Here is a 26531-nt window from a genome sequence, read left to right as displayed (position 1 = left end):
AAAAAGTGCCAGTTTTCCTCCCAAGGGGGCTGCCAAGAGAGAGTTGTATGCAGCTGTAGCGGGAAGTCATTGGGGCTGCTTTTTATATGGTTGTGGCCTGTCTTCCCCTTCTTTCTGGCCTGATGCAACCCATTGTCGAGGCCTGTAAGGACATTGTGGTTGACCTCTACCTCTTGGACGTCTGTATCTGCTCCTTTGAGGTCTGTCTGTAACTGGAAAGGACCAATTCTTAGTTGGCCAATTTCTGCTAAATCTAGGAGGCTGAACCTGTAAGAAATCTTTCACCATTTGCATAGATTTTGCCTTATCCTCCATTTTCTTTAATACCTCTTCTGCCTTAACTCCAAATAACACATCCTGCTGCAAAGGTGCATCCAATAATTTTGCTTTAACATGGTCTGGTAACGTATGTTCTTTTAACCAAGCATGTCTTCTAATGACAGAGCCTGTAACGGCTGCTCTACAGGAGGCCCTCTAAAGAGTCAAAACCACATTGCAAAGTATGTTTTCCCACCTGTTCAGCTGCATGCAATAAATCCTGCATTTCTTTAAAAGTAGGAGGATCTGAATCTGGAAGCATTTTTTGTTTCAACTGAGACAGTAGAAATTGCTGATATTTTAGCATGTGAAACTGGCAATTTAAGGCTCTTATTGCTAAAGTTGTAGACGTATATACTTCCTTTCCCCATCTGTCTAATGCTCTGGAATCTCTGTCAGAGGAAACTGGATTCTTGGCTGATGAGGCCTTAACCCCTTTGGGTCCCTGGGAAATAGTTGCAGGGTCAGCAACAGGGCTTTTGTACAGAAATTTGTGAGAGTCCGGGACTCTGTAGTATCTGTCAAGGTAAGGAATCAGGTTTTAGGCTGGATTCAGTATACACATCATCCACAATATCTAATACTGGCGGAATAACAAGGGGTCTGTGTTGAGGTAATAAAAGGAAGTCTCTGAGCCTTTTCTTGGATTCTGAGTAATCCTGGCCTTCCCAATGGAAATGCTCCCTCATGGTATGCAAGGTTTCCCGAAAGGAGTAATCCTCAGGCAGAGAGGCTGATGGAATTGACTCCTCAGCATCAGAATCCTCATAAGGGGGTAAGGAATATCCTAGGTCTAAGGATGAATCTGAAAAGATGGACACCTGGTCGGATGAGTCATAGTCTGCATCCTGTCTAGGCCTTTTATCAGGAGGGGGATGGTACCCCCTGATCAGAGTGATTAGGTCTTCGGCCATCTTGAGCATTTGTTTCTTAGGCATGGAGGCTTGTGCTGGAGAATGCTGTATTTGTTTCTTTGATTTTAAAGCTGGCGTAGACTTAGCAGAGGGTTTAATGCTTAACTGAGTAGGTCTGAAAACACCCTCAGAAGCTGCGGGTAGCTCAGCTACTCTGGATCCCTCTGAAGGGTTAGTTTCGGTAGACTGAATAACTTGTGCATCCGAAGGCCCAGCCGTCTCCACGTGGGAGTCAGAGGTGACCTGTGGTTCTACAGAAGCGGTCATCAGGGGCTGCGAAGGTGCCTCGCTGAAAACCGGAGAACCGGTGACTGGCCAAAAGAGGCTTCGTCAGTTTTTGGCCTCGGATGCCTATCCTTATGTTTGCACTTTTTATGTATTCCGGTCGTCGGTAGTTCCGACGGCATGGTATAATTGAATTTTCTACCAAAATAATGTCGGGCAAAATCAAACCGACGTTTAATAGTACGTTTGTTAAACCTAGCACAAAACCGACAACCAGTGACGTCGTGGTCTGGGCCTAGGCATGGGATACAATAAGAATGGAAATCCTTATGAGGCATTTGCTTCCCACAAGAAATACAGTTATTAACTTTTACTGACATCGGCATGAGGCAAGAAAAAGTTTCCCCAACAGGGTACTTAGCTTTGTAGAAGACTTCGGTTTTGGATTCGGAATGAAAATCTCAGGAGACAGCTGACCGGCACTTGCGAACTGCTTTTGCTTCGTGCACCGCGTGGCAAGAAAGACTGAAAAAAAAATGGCATTGGCTGCATCTCTGCACGGACGTCAGGGAGGAGGCGACAGCAACCGACGCCGGACCAAGACTTTGGAACTCAGGCCGACTGGGGAACCGCCTGACGGCAGGATAACCCATGTCTAATGATTGCAGCAGTGTAACACGATGAACATCCAGAGATATGCAAAAAGGAATACCTAGAGGTGAACAGTGATCTAAGAATATAGATTAAGGATGTGAAGTACTTAGCGTACTAGTTGAGACAATGTTCGATTGCTGACGTAGCAAACAAGATTGGACACAGTGTCACTCACATGTGCAATACAGGTAGGGGAAAAAATAAAGCAGTATAAGGCTGAAGCATTAGTTCAGCTGGCTTGGATCTGACAAGCATTATAAAGGCTCAGTGGGATCAGACAGGTGGCATGAATAACATCTTACTTGACCTTTAATCCAGATGCAGTAAACATGTGCCAAGAGAGGTCTCATCTGGATAGAGTTTTAACACACAGCAAAAAAAAAAAAAAAAAAAAAAAAAAAAAATGAATGGTATCACTCAGAAGAGATACTTGAATTTATACCTGAAGCTCAATTGGCTTTGGCAGACTTAGTGTGGGAAACACCAATATTAAAAATGAACCCTGCATGCCATATAGTTACTTTTTTTTGTCTTCCTCCTAGAATATAAAACAAACAAGGCTCTAAATAAGGGCTATGACTTTTTCTTCAACAAGGCTGTCCAAAAAACACAGATTAACAACACACTAAGAACGTGAATAAGAGAGGACTAGCACAATGAAAATGTATCTGATAATGCTAAAAACTAAAATGCGTGCAAAAGCAGCTGCTACTGACTAGTGCAATATTAATTAAGAAGTTGAACAAATAAATTCCACAATGGATGAACGGTGTAGCTCCAAAGACATAATCAAATGCTAAATAAAACAAAGTTACACTGATACACTCCTGAAGTTAAAAAAAAAAAAAAAAAAAAAAAAAAGAGGTTAGCGCCTTCACAAACAAAAAGTCGCTTCATCAGACCAATGAAAAACAATGCTTGATAAATACTGAGCTGTAGCCAATGAGAAAGAATATTTCAAACATCAAACAACCAATCACATTAAAATCTTAAAATCAATACACTGTATCGAAGGGATGACACATATAGATACAAATTTAAAAGTGTAAAGTGCAGAAAGACAAAAAGTTAAAAAGAATTATAGATTACCTAACTAAATTGCACAACTTCAGAAGGGGTTTCAAGGAGAATGTGCTATTAATGCCAGGTCTTCTATCTGCTCTAAATTTAATAATCCATCGAAGTTCAGATTTTTCTATGGAATTAAGATCACCTAGCTAAGCGTTCTCATGCAGTCCGTCAATGACTAAGAACTTGAACGTGTGTGAAGCAACTTTGCCTTCAACATGTTTGGCCAAAGTGTTAGCGTTGCTGGTCACATGAATGCTGTACGTGTTCCCTGATCCATTCTTTTAAGGTCCTTTTGGTCTTTCCTATGTAAAATGATTTACAGACTGTGCAGTAGGCTAAATAAAACAAATTTCTTGTATTACAAAAGTACAGTTGTGTACCTACCATAAATGTAGATGTTCGAGTGTATTCACTGTTGCAGTCATTACTCTTGGGTTATCCTGTTTGCAGGCTACCCGCAGTCGGCCTGAATTCCAAAGTCTTGGTCTAGCACCAGTTGCTGTTGCCTCTTCCCTGACGTCAGTGCGCCAGGGGTATAAAAGATGCAGCCGATGCCATTTTCTTCAGTTTTTTCTTGCCCCAGATGTCAGGTGCTCCCAAAAAGGTAGGCTAAATAGATTATGCCAATAAACATGCATGCACTAAAGTAAACATTTCCTTCATCTAGAAGCAGATAGACCACATAGGTTGTATAGAATAGAGAAGTACAGATAAGACCCAGCAAATGAAAGGGGGATGGTGGGAGGGTAACTTGGACTGCAACAGTGAATACACTCGAACATCTACATTTAAGGTACGTACACAACTGTTCTATGTTCATCGTGTTTCACTGTTGCAGTCATTACTCTTGGGTTGAATCCCAAAACTGAGGATGGGTGGCTGGGCTAAATAGGATTAGGAGAGGCTATGAGGCCCTGCAGAACTGCAGTGGCAAAGCCTGCTCTGGATTTAGAGTAGAGAGGCAAGTGGTAGTGCTTTGTAAAAGTGTGCACTGAACTCCAAGTTGCAGCCTCTAAGATGTCTTTAGTTGGTACTCCTCTGAGGAAGGCTTCTGAAGTGGCTGCTCTGGTGGAGTGTGGCCTAATGCCCTTTGGCACTGATTTGCCATGTTGTGAGTAGCAGAAACGAATGCAATGGCCTATCCATTTTGAAATAGTCTGTTTTGAGATCGCCTTTCCTTGTGATCCTGCAGCATATGTCACTAAAAGTTGTTCAGTCCTTCTGAAAGCTTTAGTTCTGCCCAAGTAGAAGCGTAGCTGTCTGTGTATGTCCAAAGAATGCAGAAGTCTCTCACCCTTGTTCTGTGGGTTTGGATAAAAGGTAGGCAAGTGAATGGTTTGGTTAAGGGCCACACTGGACACCACCTTAGGCATAAATGTAGGGTCCGTCCTCAGAGAAACCCTGTCTGGATGAAAAATGATAAAAGGTTCCACAGCCATGAGTGCCTGTAACTCCGAGACTCGTCTTGCAGAGGTTATTGCTAGGAGCAGAGCTGTTTTCCAGGATAAAAATTTTATATCAGCTGTTGAGGCTGGCTCAAAAGGAGGCAGTGTGAGTTTTTCTAAGACATAATTGAGGTCCCAAGCAGGTATTGGTGCTCTCCTTGGAGGTCTTATGTTTTTGGCCTCCCTGAGGTACTGCCTTATTAAAGGATGAGAAAAGATAGGTGGTTCCGTATTGTAATGGGCTGAAATGGCAGAGGCATGAATCTTAATTGATGAAAAGGATAGGCCTTTGTCCAGCATCTCAGTTAAGTATTGTAAAATCTGATGAATATTTGGTACAAATGTGTCCATTCCTTGTTCCTGATTCCAAGCACAGAATCTCTTCCATTTTTCTGCATAAGATTTTCTGGTACTGGGCCTCCTGGCTTCCAAGATAACATTCATTACAGATTTGGAAAGAGGAGTGTTCTGAATGGCTACATTATCCGCCATACTGCCAGAATTAAGGTCCTGAGTTGGCTGTGCAGGATCTGATTGTTTTGTTGGGTCAGTAAGTGAGAAGTTTGAGGCAATGTCCAGGCTGGACCTTGAGACAAGTTCTTTAGGATTGGGTACCAGTGCTGGCGTGGCAAGTCTGGGGCAATCAGTATCATTTTTGGCTTCTCTTGTCTGACCTTTAGGAGTACCTTTGGGAGGAGAGGCAGTGGAGGAAAGGCATATACTGTTAGGTTTTTCCAGCAGAAAGATAAGGCATCCATTTTCCATGCTTGCTTGTGATAAATCCTTGTGCAGAATCTCTGTAGTTGGCAGTTGTGAGGGGAGGCAAATAGATCTATGTCTGGGCATCCCCATTTCCTTGTTATCATGCTGAAGACTTGTGGATCCAGTTTCCACTCATGGGGATCCATGAGGTTTCTGCTTAGTTCGTCTGTCAGAGTATTTATTTTTCCTGGCAGGAATTGTGCTTGCAGGTGAACTTAAGTCAATCCTGTGTCCCACAAAGTCATGGCTTGTCTGCAGAGGGGGTAGGAATGTGTGCCTCCAAGCTTGCTTATGTACCACATGACTGTAGTATTGTCCATCTTTATCAGTAGTTGTCTTGGATGAAGTAGATCCTTGAAATCTGTCAGAGCATTCTGAACAGCTAGCATCTCTTTTTGATTGATATGAAGATGCATCTGGCTTGCGGGCCATGTGTCCTGAATACATTTTCCTGCCATGTGGGCCCCACCAGGCATAATCTGATGCATCCGTTGTTGGTGTCCGCCTGGCTGTGGGTAAAGTTAATGTCTGTCCCTTGTTGTGGTGAAAGGCCTGTGCCCACCATCGAAACTCCTGTTGCAGGCAGGGAAAGAGGGTAATTAAATATTTCCAGGCTATGGCAATATTGAGTTCAAATACTTTTTAGATACCATTGTAGTTTCCTCATATGCAGGCTGGCACATGGAATTAGAATGCAGGATGCCATGAAGCCCAAAGCCTGCAGAATTTTTCTTGCACATAACTGGGTCTTTGTTGCCAACATTTCAAAGTAAGAATTCAGTTGCCTTTGTTTGTCTGGCGTGAGATAAGACATCTGGGCAGTTGTATTTAAGCTTGCACCCAAGAATATTATCTCTTGAGAGGGTACTAGTTTTGATTTATTTTCATTTACTGTGTACCCTAGGCAAATTAGTAATCTTTTTACAAACACCAGATGCTTTAGTAGAATGTCTTTGTTCTCTGCTTGAATAAGGCAGTCGTCCAAGTAAGGATATATTTGAATTCCTAATGCAATTACTGGTGCCAGGCATTTTGTGAAGACCCTGGGCGCAGTAGATAAGCCAAAGGGCAGTACAGAGAACTGGTAGTGCATTGAGCCAGCTATGAATCTGAGTTATCTTCTGCAAGACTGTCTGATTGGGACATGCAGGTATGCCTCTTTTAGGTCCAAAGTTATGAGCCAAGCCTTCTTGCCCAGCATGGGCAGTAGCTGCTGCAAAGTCAACATTTTGAATTTTGGAACGTCCAGAAATGTGTTTTGAATAGACAGGTCCAGTATTGGTCTCCAGGCTTTGTCCTTTCTGGGCACCAAGAAAAGTCTTGAGTAAAATCCTTGTCCCTTCTCTTGTTGTGGTACTTGTTGAATGGCCCTCATGTCCATGAGGGATGAAACTTGCTTTTGTGCCTCTGCCCATTGATTGTGTGGCAGGTCTGGCATACCTTTTGCCCTTGGCAGGGTGTGAAAGTGGAACCTGTAGCCCTGAGACACTATGTTCAAGACCCATTTGTCCTGGGTAATCGTGCCAATTTGGTGAAAAAAGTGCTAGTTTTCTCCCTAAGGGGGCTGCCAAAAGATAAGTGCTTGGTTCTGGCAGAGGAAAGTCAATGGGACTGTTTCCTGTATGGTTGTGATTTGTCTTCTCCGCTTTTGGAGGTAGAAGCACCCCATTATTTAGGCCTATATGAGCCTTGGGGCTGGGATCTGCCTCTGGGGCATCTGTATCTGCCTCTTTGTTGCCTGTCTGACACTGGAAAGGACCAATTCTTTGTAGGCCAGTTCCTGCTAAATCTGGGTGGCTGTACCTGTAGGAAATCCTTAACTGTCTGCATGGATTTTGCTTTATCCTCCCTTTTCTTCAACACCTCTTCTGCCTTAACACCAAAGTATCATGCTGAAATGGAGCATCCAATAACTTTGCTTTAACATGATCAGGCAGATTCTGTTCCTTTAACTAAGTATGCCTTCTAATGACAGCACCCATAACAGCGGCCCTGCAAGAGGCCTCCAGTGAATCAAAACCACATTGCAAAGTATGCTTTCCCACTTGTTCAACTGCATGCAATAAATCCTGCATTTCCTTGTTATCAGAACATTCATAATTTGTCAACATTTTCTGTTTAAGCAGTGACATTAAGTATTGCTGATATTTAAGCATATGAAACTGACAATTTAAAGCCCTTACAGCCAAGGTAGCAGAACTGTAAACTTTCTTCCCCCATCTGTCCAGTGTCCTAGAATCCCTATCAGAGGGGACAGGGTTATTTGCACTGGAAGCCTTGACCTCTTTGGGACCCTGAGATATAGTTTCTGGGTCAGCAGCAGGGTTTTTATATAGAAATTTATGAGATTCTGGAAAGTACAGTTGTGTACACCTACCATAAATGTAGATGTTCGAGTGTCTTCACTGTTGCAGTCATAACTGTAGGGTGCTCCTGCCGGCAGGCAGCCCGAGGTCGGCCAGAATCCCAAAGTCTGGGTCCGGCGTCAGCTGTACAAGCTAGTACCCTGACGTCAGTACGCTCTGGTACATAGCCCTCAGCCGACGCCATCTTCTCCAGCCTTTCTTGCCCTAGATGTCAGAAGTCCCCAATAAATCAAAAATGAATCCAACAAGGAAACACAAATACACCACAAAAGAGAAAAAGAGGGGATAGGAGGGAGGGAAACACCGACTGCAACAGTGAAGACACTCAAACATCTACATTTATGGTAGGTGTACACAACTGTACTATGTTCATCGTGTTTCACTGTTGCAGTCATAACTGTAGGGTGGAATCCCAAAGCAGTGAAAAAGGGAGGAGGTTTAGACAGAAGAAGGGGCAGCAAGAAGACCCTGCAAAACAGCAGAGGCAAAGCCTGCCCTGGTCTTAGAATACAAAGGGAGATTGTAGTGCTTGGAAAAAGTATGCACAGAACTCCAAGTGGCAGCTTCCAAGATATCCTTGGTAGGAACTCCTCTGAGAAAAGCTGTAGAAGTAGCAGCTGCTCTAGTAGAATGACTTCTCACAGTACCTGGAAACTGTTTCCCATGATGAGTGTAACAAAATCTTATTCCATAAGAAATCCATTTGGAAATAGTTTGTTTGGAAATAGCCTTTCCAAGAGAACTGGAGGCAAAAGAAACAAACAATTGGTTAGATTTTCTGAACTCTTTAGTCTTGTCCAAGTAAAATCGTAACTGTCTGTGCACATCCAAGGAATGCAAAATCCTTTCCCCTTTATTTTGAGGATTAGGAAAGAAGGTAGGAAGGTGAATTGTTTGATTTAAAGCCACTTTCGAAATCACCTTAGGCATGAAAGTAGGATTGGTCCTCAAGGATACTCTGTCCTGGTGGAAAATAAGGTATGGTTCCCACAGCCATGAGAGCTTGCAACTCTGAGACCCTTCTGGCAGAAGTCAAAGCTAACAAAAGAACTGTCTTCCAAGATAAAAACTTAATATCTGAAGATGCAGCAGGCTCAAAAGGAGGCAAAGTAAGTTTTTCTAAAACATAATTAAGATCCCAAGCAGGAAAAGGAGGGGTCCTGGGAGGCCTTAAATTCTTAGCCCCTCTCAAGAATTGTCTCACCAAAGGATGAGAAAAAACAGGAGGATCAGTATTGAAATGAGCAGAAATAGCAGAAGCATGAATCTTAATGGAAGAAAAGGAAAGTCCATTAGACAAAAGATCCGAAAGGTAAAGCAAAATAGAAGAGAGATCAGGCACCAGTGGGTCCAAGCCTCGGTCTTGCATCCAAATACAAAATCTCTTCCATTTAGAGGCATAGGATTTCCTAGTGCTAGGCCATCTAGCTTCCAAAAGAACATCCAAAACTTGTTTGGGAAGACTAGAAGAAATCAAATTCCTTTGAAGAGCCAAGCTGCCAGGCAAAGGGTCTTGAGATGGGAATGTAGCAACTGACCCTGATGCTGGGACAGAAGAGAAGGGTTCAGAGGGAGAATCCAAGGAGGTTCCAAGAACAGTTGCTTTAAAGTTGGATACCAAAACTGTTGAGGCCAATTTGGAGCAATCAAGATGAGGAACTTGGGCTTGTCCTGTTTTATCTTCAGTAATACCCGAGGAAGTAGAGGAAGAGGAGGAAAGGCATATCCCGAAAGGTTTCTCCAGCTGAAGGACAGGGCATCCACTTTCCAAGCTGTTTTGTGGAAGGACCTGGTGCAAAAGCGAGGCAGCTGATGATTGAGATGGGATGCAAACAGATCTATCTGGGGACATCCCCAAACTGCAGTAATCCTGTTGAATAAGTTGGTGTCTAGCAGCCATTCGTGAGGATCTAAAATGTTTCTGCTCAGGCTGTCTGCTAAGAGATTCTGTTCTCCTGGGATGAATTGAGCCTGGAGATGTAGATTCAGATTTAGAGCTGTGTCCCATAAAGCCATAGCTAGTCTGCAAAGGGGGTACGAATGAGAACCCCCCTGCTTGTTCATGTACCACATGACTGTGGTGTTGTCTGTGCGAATCAAAAGAGGCCCTGGATGCAAAAGGTTCTTGAAGGCTAGAAGAGCATTTTGAACTGCCAACATTTCCTTCAGAATGATGTGCCAGTGAAGATGGTCCTTTGTCCAGGTTCCCTGCTGGCAATTGCCTAGAAAATGTGCTCCCCAAGCATAATCCGAGGCGTCCGTGGTTATGATATGAGAAGGTTGAGGAAGATGGAAAGGGGTTTAAAGCACACACCCTGGACCACCAAAGGAACTCCTTCTGGAGGCAGGGGATCAGAGGAATCAGTGTGTCCAGATCGTGGTAATGCTGTGACCATACACTTTTCAGATACCATTGAAGCTTTCTCATATGAAGCCTTGCATTTGGAATCAACAGAATGCAGGAAGCCATGTAGCCCAGTGCCTGCAGGAATTTCCTTGCAGTGAGCTGAGTTAGAGTTGCCAAAGTCTTGAAAATTGAAGCCAGCTGTATTTGTTTTTCTGGAGTGAGGAAGGCCCTTTGTACGGTTGTATTTAAGAGGGCTCCCAAAAATACCATTTGTTGAGAAGGGATCAAATGTGACTTTTTTATGTTCACTGAGAATCCCAGTAGGAGGAGAAGACGATGAACAAAATCCAGATGTTGAAGTAAAAGATCCTTGCTGTCTGTCTGAATAAGGCAGTCGTCCAAATAGGGGTAAATCTGAATCCCCTGAAGTCTGCAATAAGCCACTACTGGTGCCAGGCACTTGGTAAAGACTCTGGGCGCAGTAGATAAACCAAAGGGCAGTACAGAGAATTGAAAGCGTCTCGAACCTGCCTTGAATCTGAGGAATTTCCTGCGTTCCTGCCTGATGGGAATGTGTAAATAAGCTTCCTTTAGGTCCAATGTCACCATCCAGGCGTCCTGAGAGAGCATTGGAATCAGCTGCTGCAGAGTAAGCATCTTGAATTTTGGAATTTCCAAAAAGGTGTTTAACACAGAAAGGTCCAGAATAGGTCTCCATGAGCTTTGTTTTCTTGGAACCAGAAACAGTCTTGAATAAAAACCTTTTCCCATCTCTGAGAGTGGAACAGGCTCTATGGCTCTCATGGCCAGAAGAGCATCCACTTGATTTAAGGCCTCTGACCATTGATGTATTGGCAGATCTGGCCAACCGAAAGCCCTTGGCAGGGTATGAAAGTGGAATTTGTAGCCTTTTAAAATCACGTCCAATACCCATTTGTCCTGGGTAATATGAGTCCAATTTTTGTAAAAAAGAGAAAGTTTCCCTCCGAGAGGGGCATCCAGGTAAAGAGGTCCTGTAGCCCAACCGAGAGAGTCATTGAGTTTGCTTTCTTTGAGATTGGGATCTGTCTTCTCCCCTTCTAGGTGAAGAAGCAGTCCATTGTCTCGATCTGTAGGAGGCCTGAGCTTGGCCACGACCTCTGGAGCGTCTATATCTTCCCCTTTGAGGCCTGTCAGACGTGGGAAAGGACCAATTTTTGGAGGGCCAATTCTTGGAAAATCTAGGAGGCTGAACTTGCAAGAAATCTTTCACAGTTTGCATAGATTTTGCCTTTTCTTCCATCTTTTTAGTAACCTCCTCAGCCTTAGATCCAAAAAGAACATCATGCTGAACAGGGGCATCTAATAATTTAGCCTTAACCTGTTCAGGTAAACTTTGTTCACGAAGCCAAGCATGTCTCCTGATAACAGTACCAGAGGCTGCGGCCCTGCAAGAAGCATCCAAAGCATCAAAACCACAATGCAAGCTATGTTTGTTCAGTTGTTCAGTTGCATGCAATACATCTTGTAGTTCCTTATCTTCTGCACATGCAGGAAGGGAAGTAAGCTTTTGCTTTAAAACAGACAAAAGAAATTGCTCATACTTAAACATATGAAACTGGCAATTTAAAGCCCTAACAGAAAGGGTAGCAGAAGTATATACCTTTTTACCCCACCTGTCTAAGGCACGAGAATCCTTCTCAGAGGGAATAAGATTCTTAGAAGTAGCAACTTTAGCAGCCTTAGAACCCTGAGAAATAGTTTCAGGATCCGCAGAAGGGTTCTTAAATAAGAACAAATGAGACTCAGGAACCCTATAAAATCTATCAGGCTTAGAAGGAGCAGGAGGCATGGAATCAGGATTCAAATTAGCCTCAGAAAAAGCATCATCCACAATGTCAAGAACAGGAGGGATAGCCAAAGGCCTATGTTGAGGAAGAAGAAGGAATTCTCTAAGCCTCTTCTTGGAAGCAGAATAATCCTGACCTCCCCAATGAAAATGTTTCCTCATTTCATGTAAGGTTTCCCCAAAAGAAAAATCTTCAGGCGGAGAGGCAGAGGGCAAGGAGTCCTCAGCATCCGAATCCTCATAAGGAGGAAAGGAATATTCCTGATCAGAGGAAGAGACAGAAGATATAGAAGCCTGGTCAGAGGAATCCATAGGAACATCCTGTCGAGGCCTTTTCTCAGAGGGGGGGGTGAGAACCCTTAATCATTGTAAACAAATCTTCAGCCATCCTTAACAATTGCTTCTGTGTCCTGGGAGTAGATTCGGAAGTAGCTTGAGCAGGAGCTTTAGACTTAACAGGAGTCTTTGTCTTTGCCTTTGATATAGTGATGTGAGTAGGCCTGAATACCCCCTCAGAAGCCGGTACCTGCACAGCGGTTCCGGACCCATCTGAGGGAGCGACGTCCGAAGGTCCTGCAGCAGATAAAATAGAAGGCCTTGATGGCTCCCCATGGGAGTCCGTATCGGCCATCAGTTCAGAAGTGGCGGACGACAGGGGCTGCAAAAGCACCTCACTGACGACAGCCGAACCGGACGCTGGCTCCAGCTGCAACGAGTCCTGTTTGGACCTCGGAGGCCTGTCCTTGTCTTTGCGCTTCTTTTGAATTCCGGTAGTGTCCGACGACATTCTATAATTGAAGCGTCTGCCAAAGTAATTTAGAGCCCAGTCGTACCTGCGCTTGATAGTACGAGAATTGAACCTGGCACAGAACCAACAAGAAACGTCGTGGTCAGGGCCTAAGCAAGGTAGACAGTAAGAGTGGAAATCTTTATGAGGTATTTGTTTTTCACACGTAATACAATTATTAACTTTTTCTGACATCGGAGGAACAAGAAAAAGATTCCCCAACGGGGTACTTAGCTTTGAGAAGAGAAGTAAGAACTTCGGACCGACAACAACCAAATACGCTGTTCGAAAATCGCCAACCAACGACTTGCAAGCTGCTTTCCACCGCACGGCAAGAAAGACTGGAGAAGATGGCGTCGGCTGAGGGCTATGTACCAGAGCGTACTGACGTCAGGGTACTAGCTTGTACAGCTGACGCCGGACCCAGACTTTGGGATTCTGGCCGACCTCGGGCTGTCTGCCGGCAGGAGCACCCTACAGTTATGACTGCAACAGTGAAACACGATGAACATCCCTGTAGTATCTGTCTGGCTTAGCAGTTGCAGGGGGTAAAGAGTCAGGAGACAGGCCGGACTCTGAAAATACATAATCTACAATGTCTAGAACAGGTGCAATAGCAAGAGGTCTGTGCTGAGGTAGTAAAAGAAAGTCTCTGAGCCTTTTCTTAGATTCTGAGTAATCTTGGCTCTCCAAGAGAAAATGCTCCGTCATGGTATGCAGGGTTTCCCCAAAAGAATAATCCTCAGGAGGAGAGGCTGAAGGAATAGATTCTACAGCATCAGAATCCTCATAAGGAGGAAAAGAGTATCCCTGTTCAGAAGAGGAATCAGAGGAAATTGAAACATGATCAGAAGAGTCATATTCTGTGTCTTGCCTAGGCCTCTTACCAGGAGGGGGATGGGAACCCCTGATCAAAGTAATTAGGTCTTCGGCCATTTTAAGCATCTGTTTCTTAGGCATGGAAGTCTGTCCAGGAGAATGCTGTACTTGTTTCTTTGTCTTTATAGAGCTGTTTTAGTCTTTGAAGCTGAGGTTGGCTTGACATATAATTGTGTAGGTCTGAAAACACCCTCAGAAGCCGATGCCTGCTCAGCAGCTCTGGACCCATCTGAGGGAATAGTTTCCAAAAGTCCAATACCTTGAGTATCCAGAGGCCTAGTCGGCTCCACGTGGGAGTCGGAAGTGGCCTGTGGCTCTGAGGTAGCGGGCGTCAGGGGCTGCAAAAGCACCTCACTGAGAACCAGCAAACCGGCGACTGGCCTAGCGGGGGCCTCGGCGTCGGTTTTGGACGTCTGATGCCTGTACTTTTCCTTTTCCTTGCGCTTTTTATAAACTCTGGTCGTCGGCTGTTCCAACGGCATTACATAATTAAACCTTCGGCCAAAGTAATGAAAGGCAAAATCGTACCGACGCTTAATAGTGCGCTGGTTAAATCTAGCACAAAACCGACAGCTAGCAACGTCGTGATCAGGGCCTAGGCAAGGAATACAGTAAGAATGAAAATCCTTATGAGGTATTTGCTTCCCACAAGAAATGCAATTGTTAACTTTTTCTGACATCGGTCTGGAGCAAGAAAAAAAGTTTCCCCAAGGGGTACTTAGCTTTAATGAAGACTTCGGATCTGAAATTCGATTTTGAAAATCTCAGGAGTCGGCCGACTGGCACTTGTGAACTGCTTTTGCTTCGGGCACCGCACGGCAAGAAAGACTGAAGAAAATGGCATCGGCTGCATCTTTTATACCCCTGGCACACTGACGTCAGGGAAGAGGCGACAGCAACTGACGCCGGACCAAGACTTTGGAATTCAGGCCGACTGCGGGTAGCCTGCCAGCAGGATAACCCAAGAGTAATGACTGCAACAGTGAAACACAATGAACATCTGCCCTGACTTTAAATACATGTCTAAATCCAGATACTGGATGTAAAAAAACAGCTGTCGCTACCTACATAGCCACAAAAATTCCACATTCCACAAGGGAAGGTACCAGGCTCCTCATTCATGGTGATGTGTATAATCATGGCCCCTAGACAGCAGAGGAGTCTCTTCAGGGCCTTTCTATTCTCAACGCAAAAATGTCACATCTCTCCAACAATGTCCCTAATTCTATCATCAGTGAGCAGAACCAGCCAGTGTTTCTCAAAAATCCCAGTGACCAAGTTTACATCACCAGAATAATATAAAGGGAACTCTAAGTGCCTTGCTTCTCTAGTTTCTCTTCTATCCTGAACAATGTAAGTTGAAAAATATGGTCTAGCTCTATTGTTGCTCAACACTGGAATCGGAGAGAGACAAATTCTACCTCGTCTTTGCTGCAGCTGCTCTCAGAGAGGTCATGCTTTAATGTCCCCAAATCTTCACGAAAGCCGCTGTCATTGGCATTGAGCCCTGGACATACACATGCACTGACCCTTGATCACATTCCTAAAAATATGATTGGGGTTCGTGCTATGCCTATGTAGCAGAGCATTTCTATGGCACTCCCTTCCTGTATAAACCCATTCCGAAGGATAAATCAGGATATCTAGTAACTCTAATATTCAGGAAGTCCATGTAATCTCTGGAGTACTTGGGGGAAAATTTCAAAAACAATGTCATGGTGTGAAGGAAATCAACAAAATCTAGCAGATCATTCACAGTGCCTGACCACAACACAAAAATGTCATCCACAAAGCGATAAGACTGAATGAACTGGGAGAACCTATCAGACATAAGCACTAAGGTGTTTTCCCATTGGGTTAATACCATATTGGAGGAGCTATTGGCACAGCAAGTGCCCATAGCTATGCCCGCGCTCTGAAAATATGTTCCGTCTAAAACAAATGCATTATTTTCAAGCACCAACTCAATAAACTAACATCAATATTTTTCTTGTTGTATGCACAGTGCTCACAATAAATAAGATCTAACTAAATCCAAGCCCTCTAGATTAGGAATGACCGTAAAGCGTGAACATCTAATGTAACTAATAAACATTCAATCAGGAGAACATGTTGATTTGTAAACTGAAATAAGTCCTGTAGAAAATGTTAAGAATCATCAAGAACCACCCAAGACTTAACTAAAACAAATCTCAATTTTTTTTTTTACATAAACAGAAAGGTTCTGTGAGCCACCCTATCCCTGAAACCACTGGATAAAAGGGAGGCTGCCTTGAGTTCTTGTGCAGCTTTGGAGGTCCTTTTGGGATCAATATCAAAGGGAATTCCACAATCAAATAACGTGACAAACCTGCAGTGGTTAAGTAAACAATCCTGAATGTTTCTGCTTACGCTACCAATCATTCTACGTCTACTAACTCTAACAGTATAAGTAGATTCAACTAACACATTTATGTTGGATGCATAATAAAATGGTCCATCTAAAACTACTATGGAACCACTCTTGTCAGCGGGTTTGATTACAATGCTTTTGTTTCGATGGAGCTCAGATAACGCCTCTCTCTCGATAGCCGAGTTAGATTACCAAACACCTGCACTTTCCTAACATTATCCAGAGAATCAAAAAGATCATTCTCACATAACTTACTAAATGCCTCCAACAACGGGAGAGCAGGAGGTGTAAATGAACTCTTTTTTTTTAAGAGTATTATTCCATCCTGAGAAAATAATTTTCAACATGATGTTTCTAATGAACATCTTAAGATCAACAATAGTATCAGCTAGATCAGCCCAGTGGGCAGGAATGAATGAAAGTTCTTGTGTGAGCCTGGATAGCTCAAACTAAGACAGCTGTTTCTTCAAAATATTCCAAACTAAAGAGCTCTCATCGGCTCCCACATTTTCTTAATAGCTGGACTGTTCCCTGGAACTGCTGTTTGCTTCCTCTTGGTTCGTCCTCTGCTTATCGATTCCTTAGATACAATGTATTTATTTTAAGATTTTAATGTGAGAGAATATTTTCAAACATCAAACGGCCTTTCTCACTGGCTACAGCTAAGTATTTATCAAGCACTATTTTAACTGTTTTTCACTGGTCTGATGAAGTGACTTTTTGGTCATGAAAGTGCAAACCTGTTATTAAACAGAAGATTTTACTTCTGCAGCGGTAGGTCAGTGTACCTTTGTTTTATTTAGCAATTAAGAAAGGCTACGGTTATGTACTGCAATAATACTGTCATACTTCAAACTAATTAAAACTGCCCAATGAGGCAAATGCAATTATTTACATAGAAAGCACTTACTTTAAGCTTTGAGATCATGCTTGCTTCTGCATCATCACTGGCACTGTTTTGGTGAACTAATCTCTTTGCTAACATCTTAGCATAAAACTTTTGAAAGACATCTTTATCTTCAATATACTTAAATACCACCATCTGAAATCAAAAGCAATTTCAAATCATTAAAATGTATTTGTACAGATATCCACTTACAGAGTATTTCATTTTCTTTTTTTCACTAATTTAGCACATAAAAACATAAACAAAAAAAAAACATAATCCGTGGCAGGGTAGACAAGTGCAATGACATCCTAATCCCAGGACGATGTACATTCCCATTAATTCAACAGTTTTCTTTTTGAGACTGATTTTCTTTCTGAAATTATTCGTTGGGACTTGCTTGCTTTTGCTGGAAATTACAAAAAAAAAAATCTAAAATGCTGAAGTAAATTAAAAAAAAAGTCTACTTTAATAGCTAAATGTGATCTTGCAAGTTATTCTTAAATACTTGAAAGTACACTTGGGTGAGTAAAACGAAAATTATGTACTTACCATAATGATAGATCAGTGTTGTCTTCTTCCAACTTTCCTCAACAAATTGGTCTTTAGATCCAAGCTCGGCAACTCTCCATAGCTCAAGCTTCTCCCCTTACCCATAATCCCCTCAGGCCCCAACATTACCTCAGATAGAGTTTGCCTGCAACCCCAGACTTAACAGCACATAGACAGCAAAGCTGACACAGCTGAGATCCATGAAGGGATGCTGCTCAGGAGATGAAAGAGTGTGCATTACTCAAGAGCCACACCATACTGTCACACCAGAAACCAAGTGGATTATCTTCTACAGAATGGAAAGGGGGGGGAAGGAGTAGAATGGAAGGGGGAAAGAAGGTGGGAAGCTGAGAAAGGACAGACGTAGACAATATGGATCAATCATTATGGTAAGTTCATGACTTTCTTAATATGATGTTGTCTCTTCCATTCATTCCTCAATGAATGGGACAGAGTCCCAGCTACTTAGGCCTTAGGGTGGTCTCTGGAAGGATATTATGGAGGACAGCTGAACCAATGGATGCCCTATTCCTAGAGATCAAGCTTATAATGAGAAATAAATGTGTGAACACTGAACCAGCTGGCTGCTGCACAAATGTTACTGACCTGGAAAAGAAAGCTGAGGAAGTTGAGGTACAACTAGTTGAAAGAACCCTGACTGATTTCAGCAAGGTTACGCCTTTTTCCCCTTACAGACATGAGAAATACAGTCTGATACGCATCTAGCTAAGGTAATTTTGGAGAATCTCTCCCCCATCTTAGCTTTAGAAAACAAATAGCTTATCCCTGTTCCTGAAGGATTAGGTATGATTAATCGATAAATGAAGTTGGCAATGTACTCCCAAGCAAGTGTAGCATATATTCCCCTTTACTGGAAAAAATAGGAAAGAAAAGTGGGAGATTAATACACTGGTTCAGTGAAGCCCTCAGATGCTACACTGGAGACAAAGGATGGACTGTTTCTGTGGGGCACCCTCTCTTTATGAAAAATGATGCAAGGCGCCTGCAGGACAGGGCTTACAGTTCTGATACTCTCTGTGTTGAAGCTACTGCCACTAAAAAAATTTAATATACACACAGTTGGCGGGTTCAAAGGGAGGCTGGATCAAGGCCTGAACTGTCATATTCCAAGGAGGGAGTAGGGTCTTTAAGAGGGGAGAGTCTACAAAGGAAGGTACCCTTCATGAAGCTAATATCACCCAATTTTCTCCATCATGAACCATGGAAGTAGCCATTAACTGAACTTTAGTGGTAGAATAACTGGACCAGCCTGGGAAATGGATGCCAGGAAGTCTAAGATTGCAGGGAATGGAGCCAACAAAGGATCCATATTCCTCTGGAAGGCCCAAACAGAAAATCTCTTCCATTTACTTTTGCAAATTTTCCTAGTAAATGGTCTCTGGGGAAAATAGGATGAATGTGGATTACAAACACAGAGAGTATGGACTGAGGAGCCATCACTGGAAGTACACTGGCAAAGAAAATAAAGTAAAAACTAAGAACTGCATGTTTACTGAAGTTGAAACCACTGCACAGATAAAATAACTTGGATAGTAAAAGTTATCATATTATTCTATGACAATAAATATCACTGCTACTTTTTTATTTTTTACTTTATATTTATTTGCCAGTCCATTTAATCATGTATGTTTAATCTTTTAACTCTTACTTTTTTAAACTTATCAAGCTGAATTTTAATATTTTTCAAACTCATTAGGTTGAATTTTATTATGTTAATTGGGTCTGTATGCATAGTTTTAGCTGTACTTTTTATCAATGGGTTCTCCCTTGACTTGAAGGCTCAGCTATCACATGATGTTATTGGAGAATTTGAGAGTACAAATGGGGGTGTGACTTTTTAGAGTTCATCTGAGGAAGTTTTTATATAGAAGATGAAACCACTTAAACAATTCAATAATTAAAGTTATTTAGAGCGAAACTGGTCTTTACTAAAGTTTTTATTTAGCTCATAGTTAGTCTCGGTCAGTGTGCCGTTTTTCACTGAAGTAACTAATGATGACTCCCATTGGCAAGATGCAGAAGAAGGGGGGACCAATCCTGTCTGGGCCAAAAGGGAGTCACCAATAAGATTTTGGGAGCATCCTCTTATTTTGAAAAGGACTTTCTGAATGAGAAAAAGGGGAGGAAAGGCATAAAGAAACATCCCATTCCAAGAAAAAGAGAGGGTGTCCACCTTCTAGGCCAGAGGTCATGGCGCAAAGTAGAGGAAGTTCTCTGTTCAGAGGGGAGGCAAACAAATCTACTTGAAGAGTACCCTACTGGTGGACAATGTCCAGAAACACTTTCTTATGAAGCATCCACTCGTGAGATGGACCTGCTCAAAGAATATGCCATTATGTTCTGATCTGAAGTAATGTAAACTTCCTGAAGGGTCAACTGATATGGGATAGGTAGCTCCCAAACTTGAATGGCTAACCTGCATAGGAAATAAGACCTTGCACCCCCCACCACCACCGCTTGTTGACATACCACATCATTGTGGTATTGTCTGCGAAAATCTTGAGGTGCCCTGGAAGGAAGAGAGAATGAAAAGCCTGAAGAGCCAGCAAAAGAGCTCTCATCTCTTTCACAGTGATGTGATCTTTCTTTTGTTGAAGCGACCAAAGGCCCTGCACCTTCAGATGGCCAGAAGAAAGTCCCCACACAACTGAGGCATCTGTGAAAAGTTCCTGAGAGGAAAGTGGAGGTTGAAAAGTAAGCCCTGGGTTGAGTGACAACTAATGAATCCACCCATTGAAGTTCCAGCTTGAGGCATGGAAGACGAGGGACTAGAAAATTTAAAGGATGAGAATGTTGAAGCCGAACTGACTTTAGAACCACTACAGCTTTCTCATGTGGAGCTTGGCTAGAGGAAGTACAGGAATGGTGGAAGTTGTGTAACCCAGTGCCCTCAAAAATTCCCTGACTGTGACTGAAGCCAGAGGAAAAATGGACTGGAAGAAAGCAACGAGAGTTAAGGCCTTGTGAGGAGACAGGGATGCCAGCAAGGAACAATCTGAATCATGCATCTTAGAAAAACATGATCCTGAGAAGGAGTCAGGAAAGACTTCTTGAAATTTGTAGTAAACCCCAGGCTTTGCAGGAGAGAAATGGCGAAGTGTAGATGCTGAACTAAGATTTCTGGAGACGAGGCCTAAAAAAGCAGGTCATCCAGGTAGGGAAAGATCTGTAACCCCCTTAACCTGCAGAAAGCAATCACAGGAGTGAAGCATTTGGTGAAAATCCCTAAGGCAGCAGACAGGCCAAAGGGCAAAAGAGAGAACTGAAAATGCCAGGGAAGCTACAGAGAAACATAAAAACCTCCTGAAAGGGGGATGCATAGTAATGTGTAGATAAGCATCCAAGAGAACTAGAGAAACTAGAAAAGGCGGTGGAAGCAGCAGAGGAAAAAGTATGAAGGGACAGTATCCAAAAGGAAGAGACCTTCAAAAAGGTATTTAGCTGAGAAAGATCCAGAATGGGTCTTCAGATGCCTTCTTTCCTGGGGACCAAAAACATTATGGGATGAAACCCCCTTCCTCCTTTGAGAAACTGGAACTTGCCAAATAGTTTCCTGGGCCAACAAGCCCTGAAGCACCTCCAGAAAAAAATGTAATTTGTTCCTGAGGAGGCTGAGGAGTGCCCAGAAAAGGGGGATGAGATTTCCAAACTATAACTCTGGTGAACAATGGAAAGAACCTAGGAGTCTTGGGTGATCTTTAGCTGAATAAGAAGGGACAGACTGACATGTTGAAAAGACGAATGTCACTGAGAAAAACAGGGCAAGGATAGTCCGACAGCACCTGGTTTGTCAGGAAAAGGAAAACTTCTAAGTAGGAGGAGTTTGGGCAGCCTTAGCAGGAGGAGCCCTTCTACCACCCTTTTTACCTCTGTAGGGAGGGTGAGACTGTCTACAGACAAAAATAGGTTTATTAGGATAATTCCTCCAAAACTTGGGTACAGGGGAAACAAAAATACACCAACTTCTCTAAGGCCTTGCCATTTTCGTGCAGGGATTTACACAACTCCGCAGCAGCACCAAACAAATGCTTACTATCCATAGGAGCATCCAACATTTTAGCCTTGAAATCATCAGGCAAAGGCTGAAGTCAGAGCCAGGAATACCTCATCAAAACAGATCCAAAAGCAGCAGCCCAAGATGAAGCAACAGCTGCATTTAATGGAATGCAAGCTACTTGGAAGGATGTCCCTAGCAAAGCAACAGCAGAAGCCTTCCCTTCAGAATCAGGGAGATCTGAAATAGCCTGACAGGCTTGACAGAGAAGAGCCAGAACATATCTAGTTATATGTGTCTGACAATTAAAAGTTTTAAAGGCTAAGGTAACAGAAGTATAACCTTCTTGCCCAGCCTTTCCATGGTTCTGCTATCCTTATCAGATGGAAGCAACTTAGTGAAGACAACAATTTGGTGAGCTTATCAGAAGTAACTGACACCACAGATGAGTCAGCAGAGGGACACAAAGAAACTTGCAGTCTTCAGGCACATTATAAAACCTATCTTTTTTTTTTTGGGGGAGCAAGGGGTTGGGAATCAGGAGCCTGACAAGCAGTGGAAAAAACATCCAGCAAGCAAGCAAGAACATGAGGAACAGCAGAGCATCTAGAAGACTCCATCTGTAGAAGCTTTTCCAAATATCAGACACTTGAGCACAGTCTCATTTGAAAAATGTCATCCTTCTGGAAATAGTATCACCAAAGGAAATCTCCTCAAAAGGCTGATGGACTCTTCTTCCTCAGAACCACAGTCAAGTGGTAATGGAATCTGGGAGGAATATGTAAGGGACTTTCAGAACCAGCAGCAGCATCCTCAAAAGAATCCTGTTCCCTGGGTATCTTAAGAGGGGTAGACCACCAGAAAGGATCAGGAACAAAAACTCCATGTGGAGACTTGACAGCCATAAGAGCATTAAACAGACCTCGAGTGAAGTTTTGCCATTCAATCTGAGGACCTTTTGGAGAAGGCAAAATATAAGTAGTTTTCTGCTTCTTTTTAAGTGGGATGTCAGCACTGAAAACTTTTGGAGGTTCGGACCCCTGATGACATTCAATAATAGCAGTCGAAACCTCCTCCCTCATTAAAATTTGAGGAACACCTCTAGGCCCTTCAAATAACCAGTCTCAGTTCCCCCTGTACATCTAAAGCGGATGTCTGCAAAACCTTCATGGACATGCATGGCATCAGATCCATGCCAACCTCCAAAGCAGTCGCGGCAGAGGAATCAGAGAAAGAAACCGCACGATCCTCCTGGCTTTCACCAGTCTCAAGAGAGACATCTGTTGGAGGCGGTACAGTTGAAGAATCAGACCAAGCTTTCTTGGCCTTTTACTTCATACACGGCTGACCCTTGGACTTGGAAAACCCTTCCATGGTATCCTTTAGTCAACAGTTTAAGTCACTGGTTCTCTATATAAATTGCTAGAGAATATAGCAGACTCTGTAATGACTCCTTCCAAAGGATTAAAATGAAACAAATCACAAACCAGTAAGAAGGTATCGCTGAAAGGGAAATCAGGCAGCGCAGCAGAACAAATCAAACAATTTTTTTTTTATTAAGTGCATTTGTCTCAAACATTACAAGACTTCATCAGAAAAATGTCCAAAACCATTGTCTCAAACATTACAAGACTTAGAAAAATGTCCAAAACCAAACAAAAGTATTTAAAAGAAATAATCACGATATTTTTCTGCCAAAATTTTTAAAGGTACAAACCCTAAAATCATACCACCAGCATTGTTGAAACAAAACAGACTATTAATAAAAACATTTTTTGGTAAAACTATGAAGTTCAGATCCCACAGAGGTGGTACAGGACTTTTTTTAGGATCCGTTTATTGTCACAGCAGAACAGCAAAACAGGGATCAAGAGAATGCACACAGCAACGGGGTAAGTGGGCGCTCTTTGTAAAGCCTGCTAAATGCTGTAAATGAAGAGCCACTGTAGCTTACAGAGGTGATCTATCTTTGGCACTGCACCTGAAGAAAACCCTTCACCATTTAGAATGGACATCCGGGTCTCTTGTACAATTTTAAGAACTGGTCCTTGAACATTTGGAATGGATTATTCAAGCTGGAAATTGGAGGGTAGTAAGCTAAGCGATAAACCAGAGATTGTTTCTCCTAAGTCAGGAGGGTGCAGAACCAAGGAGGAAGCACTTCCTCCACCCAAGATGCATAGCTGGAAGAAGCGTTGTTGCACTGGCTATATAAAGGGGCTATTAAGATGAGCTTTGTTCTTTCCTTCTTTCCCTGCTTTTTAGAAACCCTGAGGAAATTAAAGCCTATGTTGTTTTGCATGTGTATTTGCTGCAGAACCTTTCTGATAAGTGCATCACAGAATAAACAGGCTAATGAGTGGATATTACCCCCCCCTTTACAGGCTGAAAACCTGTTGGCTCCACAGTTTCCATAAGTGATTGTTCAAAGTGGATTTGATCTCTATTCAACTGCAGCTTGAAATCAAAAAGGGGACATGCGACTGCAGTATTACTTAAAGTCTGAACAGCTGGAACACATGGACCTACCTTCCCCTCCAACATTATACATATTCCACATTACCATACTGTTACCTGCAATCACCTTCATAGTTGTGTATCAGGCAGCCTTGAATGCTCTTATTGCTAAGAACAAGGCCATTATTTCCTTTAAATAAAAAATAAGAAACCTGTACATTAACCATTTACTGGTGCTTCTGGTACCTCGGCCAAACTGCCTTCAAGGAATAACTTCTAAACCAACATGCAGCCTTTATAAATGTGAACAATTTACACCTTAAGATTGAATAATTGAAATTAATACACTAATTGCACAATTCCCATGCAACAAAGTGAAAACAATCATAAGGTGTAAATTGTTCACATTTATAAATTTATAAAGGCTGCATGATGGTATAGAGGTTATCCCTTGAAGGCAATTTGGCTAAGGTACCAGAAACCACTAGTAAATGGTTAGTATACAGCAGCTTATTTTATCTTTGGCTCCTTATTTTTTATTTTTTTTTTATTTTGTTGGTGAAGTGATTGTTGTTGCTGTCATTATTTCCTTTATACTGATGTTTTGCAAACTCCTTGTACCAATGAACCTGCTGATGCAAAGTCACCATTCCAGGACCAAAAACATCAGTGGTGAAAGTCTGGGACATCTTCCCCTGGTTCACATCTGACAAGACTACCACTGTGAGCTTCTGCTTGACAGAAATTCAGTGAGTGAGAGCATTACTCCCACAGACTTCTACGGTACCCTTGTATCTCTAGCTCTCCTCTCTTGTGTGCAATTTAGCAAAGATGACCAGTAGGATGCACTGTGACATACTTAAGGCCTTTATTAACAGCCACACTTACATGGCCACTTTTTTGGGGCTATACCTCAAATAAACTCCCCTATGTGATTTACTATGTCCTGGAGCACAAATTTACCAGTCATGTGCAACAAGAACATCCCCAGAAAAAAAAAATACTTTGATGTTTTTGGTACACAGTTTGATAACAGCAAGTTTAAGGAGAGCCCCAGATTGCTGAAACAGAGCAAAGAGCAATTTGGAGCACTCTGCATCTCTGCTCTGGAGAAGAGCTTAATCAGTCATCTAAGTAAGGGAAAATACTGATTCCCAGAATCCACAGGCAGGCAAACAACTGTGCTAAGCATTTGCTGAAAATTCTGGGCAAAGTGGAAAGGAATGAACTGAAAGTGTTTCTGTCCTACTCTGAATCTGAAACTTTGCTGTTTCTTTGATGTGGATATGAAGGCATGCATTCATGAGATTCAGGGTAGCCAATGACTTTTCTGGAAGCAGTGGGAAAAGAACCAGAAGGGTCAAATCATTTAAGTTTGGTGAATTCAGAACACAGTTAAACCTTGGTCGGTGTAATACTGTCTTCCAGCTAATTAACTTTTTGGTATGACAAAAAATTAAAAAAAAAAAAAAACAGAAAGAAAAAGAAAACGCCTTTCCTTGATCTTCTTCTGGAGCCTTGTACATCACTCTACACTGTGTAGCCAACAAAAGATTCTGTTAACTCATCCTCATATGATGGAATGAGAATCTTCCTCAAAGGGGCAAAAAAACCCATGAAATTTCAGGTTGTAATCTAAAGATATAATCTCTCTTATCCACTTGCTGTAAAAAATCATCAATTTTCTCTGAAACAGGAGATCCTTCCACCCAGACACCCAAGACATGATGGTGTCAGAGCAGAATCCCAAGTACGTCAGATGCAGAGAAGGCCAAATACAACAGATTACTGTGGTTCAGGCATGTGCAGGAAAGCAGACAATCATTTGGTGAAGATTTGATAGAGACAGGAGGAAGGCACAAAGAAAGGCTGACATCTAAGAATGTAGGACAGTGGCACACAAGCTGGAGAGGTGGAGACGGCCGACATAAGATTCCAACGCCATGTAGAAAAAAAATGTGAAAGGGGCAGGGTTGATAAGGGACACAATAAAAAAATCTGAGCTTTTTTGCCCTTTAGGTGGAAGGCTAAATCCTAAAGCAGACAATTGTAAATCCAAGTGGTGTAAACTGGGGAAAGAAAGAGAAGCAAAATGATAAATAAATAGGAAAAAGAGTATCCCATCCTGGCTAAAGAGGTCACCAAGGGGGATGAAAGGAGGGTATATGTACTACAGCAGTGATCTATTTGAACATTTGCTATTATAGCAAGTTACCGACACAAGTGTACTATGTTCTTAACATCACTATTGCAGTACTGATCACCAATGGGACAATTGCCAAAACTCAAGAAAAGAGGGTGGCGGGATCTAAACCAGAGCCCAAAATGCCTTTAAGCACAATCTTGGTGAATCAAGTCCTACCTCTAAGGAAAGCTTCCAGTTTGTAATGTTTAGTAAATGTTTGAAGAAGACCATTTAGCTGCTTCAAAAAAAAAAATGGATCCATAGTCCACACCTTTCCAAAATACTTCAGAAGTAGAAAAGTACAGTTGTGTGAGCTTACCATAAATGTAGATGTTTGAGTGTAGTTACTCTTGCAGTCCTACCTTGTGAGATTTCTTGCTGTGGAAGCCCTTGGCCGGCCCGACTACCAGAATAAAAATCTCCCTCGTCCTAAGGATGGAAGATGCCC

At 42.5% G+C, this 26531-nt stretch overlaps 1 protein-coding gene across 2 annotated transcripts in view; it reads right to left on the bottom strand.

Annotated features, from left to right (window-relative positions):
• CUL1 (cullin 1) overlaps nucleotides 1-26531 on the bottom strand; it is a 3347782-nt gene that overhangs the window by 1535636 nt on the left and 1785615 nt on the right. For both annotated transcript variants that reach the window (XM_044064870.1, XM_044064871.1), the window contains exon 13: nucleotides 16899-17030. In XM_044064870.1, coding sequence (XP_043920805.1) covers nucleotides 16899-17030 — 132 coding nt within the window. The remainder of the gene's footprint in view (nucleotides 1-16898; nucleotides 17031-26531) is intronic.

The sequence above is a fragment of the Protopterus annectens genome, chromosome 3.part0, assembly GCF_019279795.1.
Source record: "Protopterus annectens isolate FY-2018-M chromosome 3.part0, PAN1.0, whole genome shotgun sequence".
Taxonomy (NCBI): Eukaryota; Metazoa; Chordata; order Ceratodontiformes; family Protopteridae; genus Protopterus; species Protopterus annectens.
This window is presented reverse-complemented; position numbering and strand designations above follow the sequence as displayed.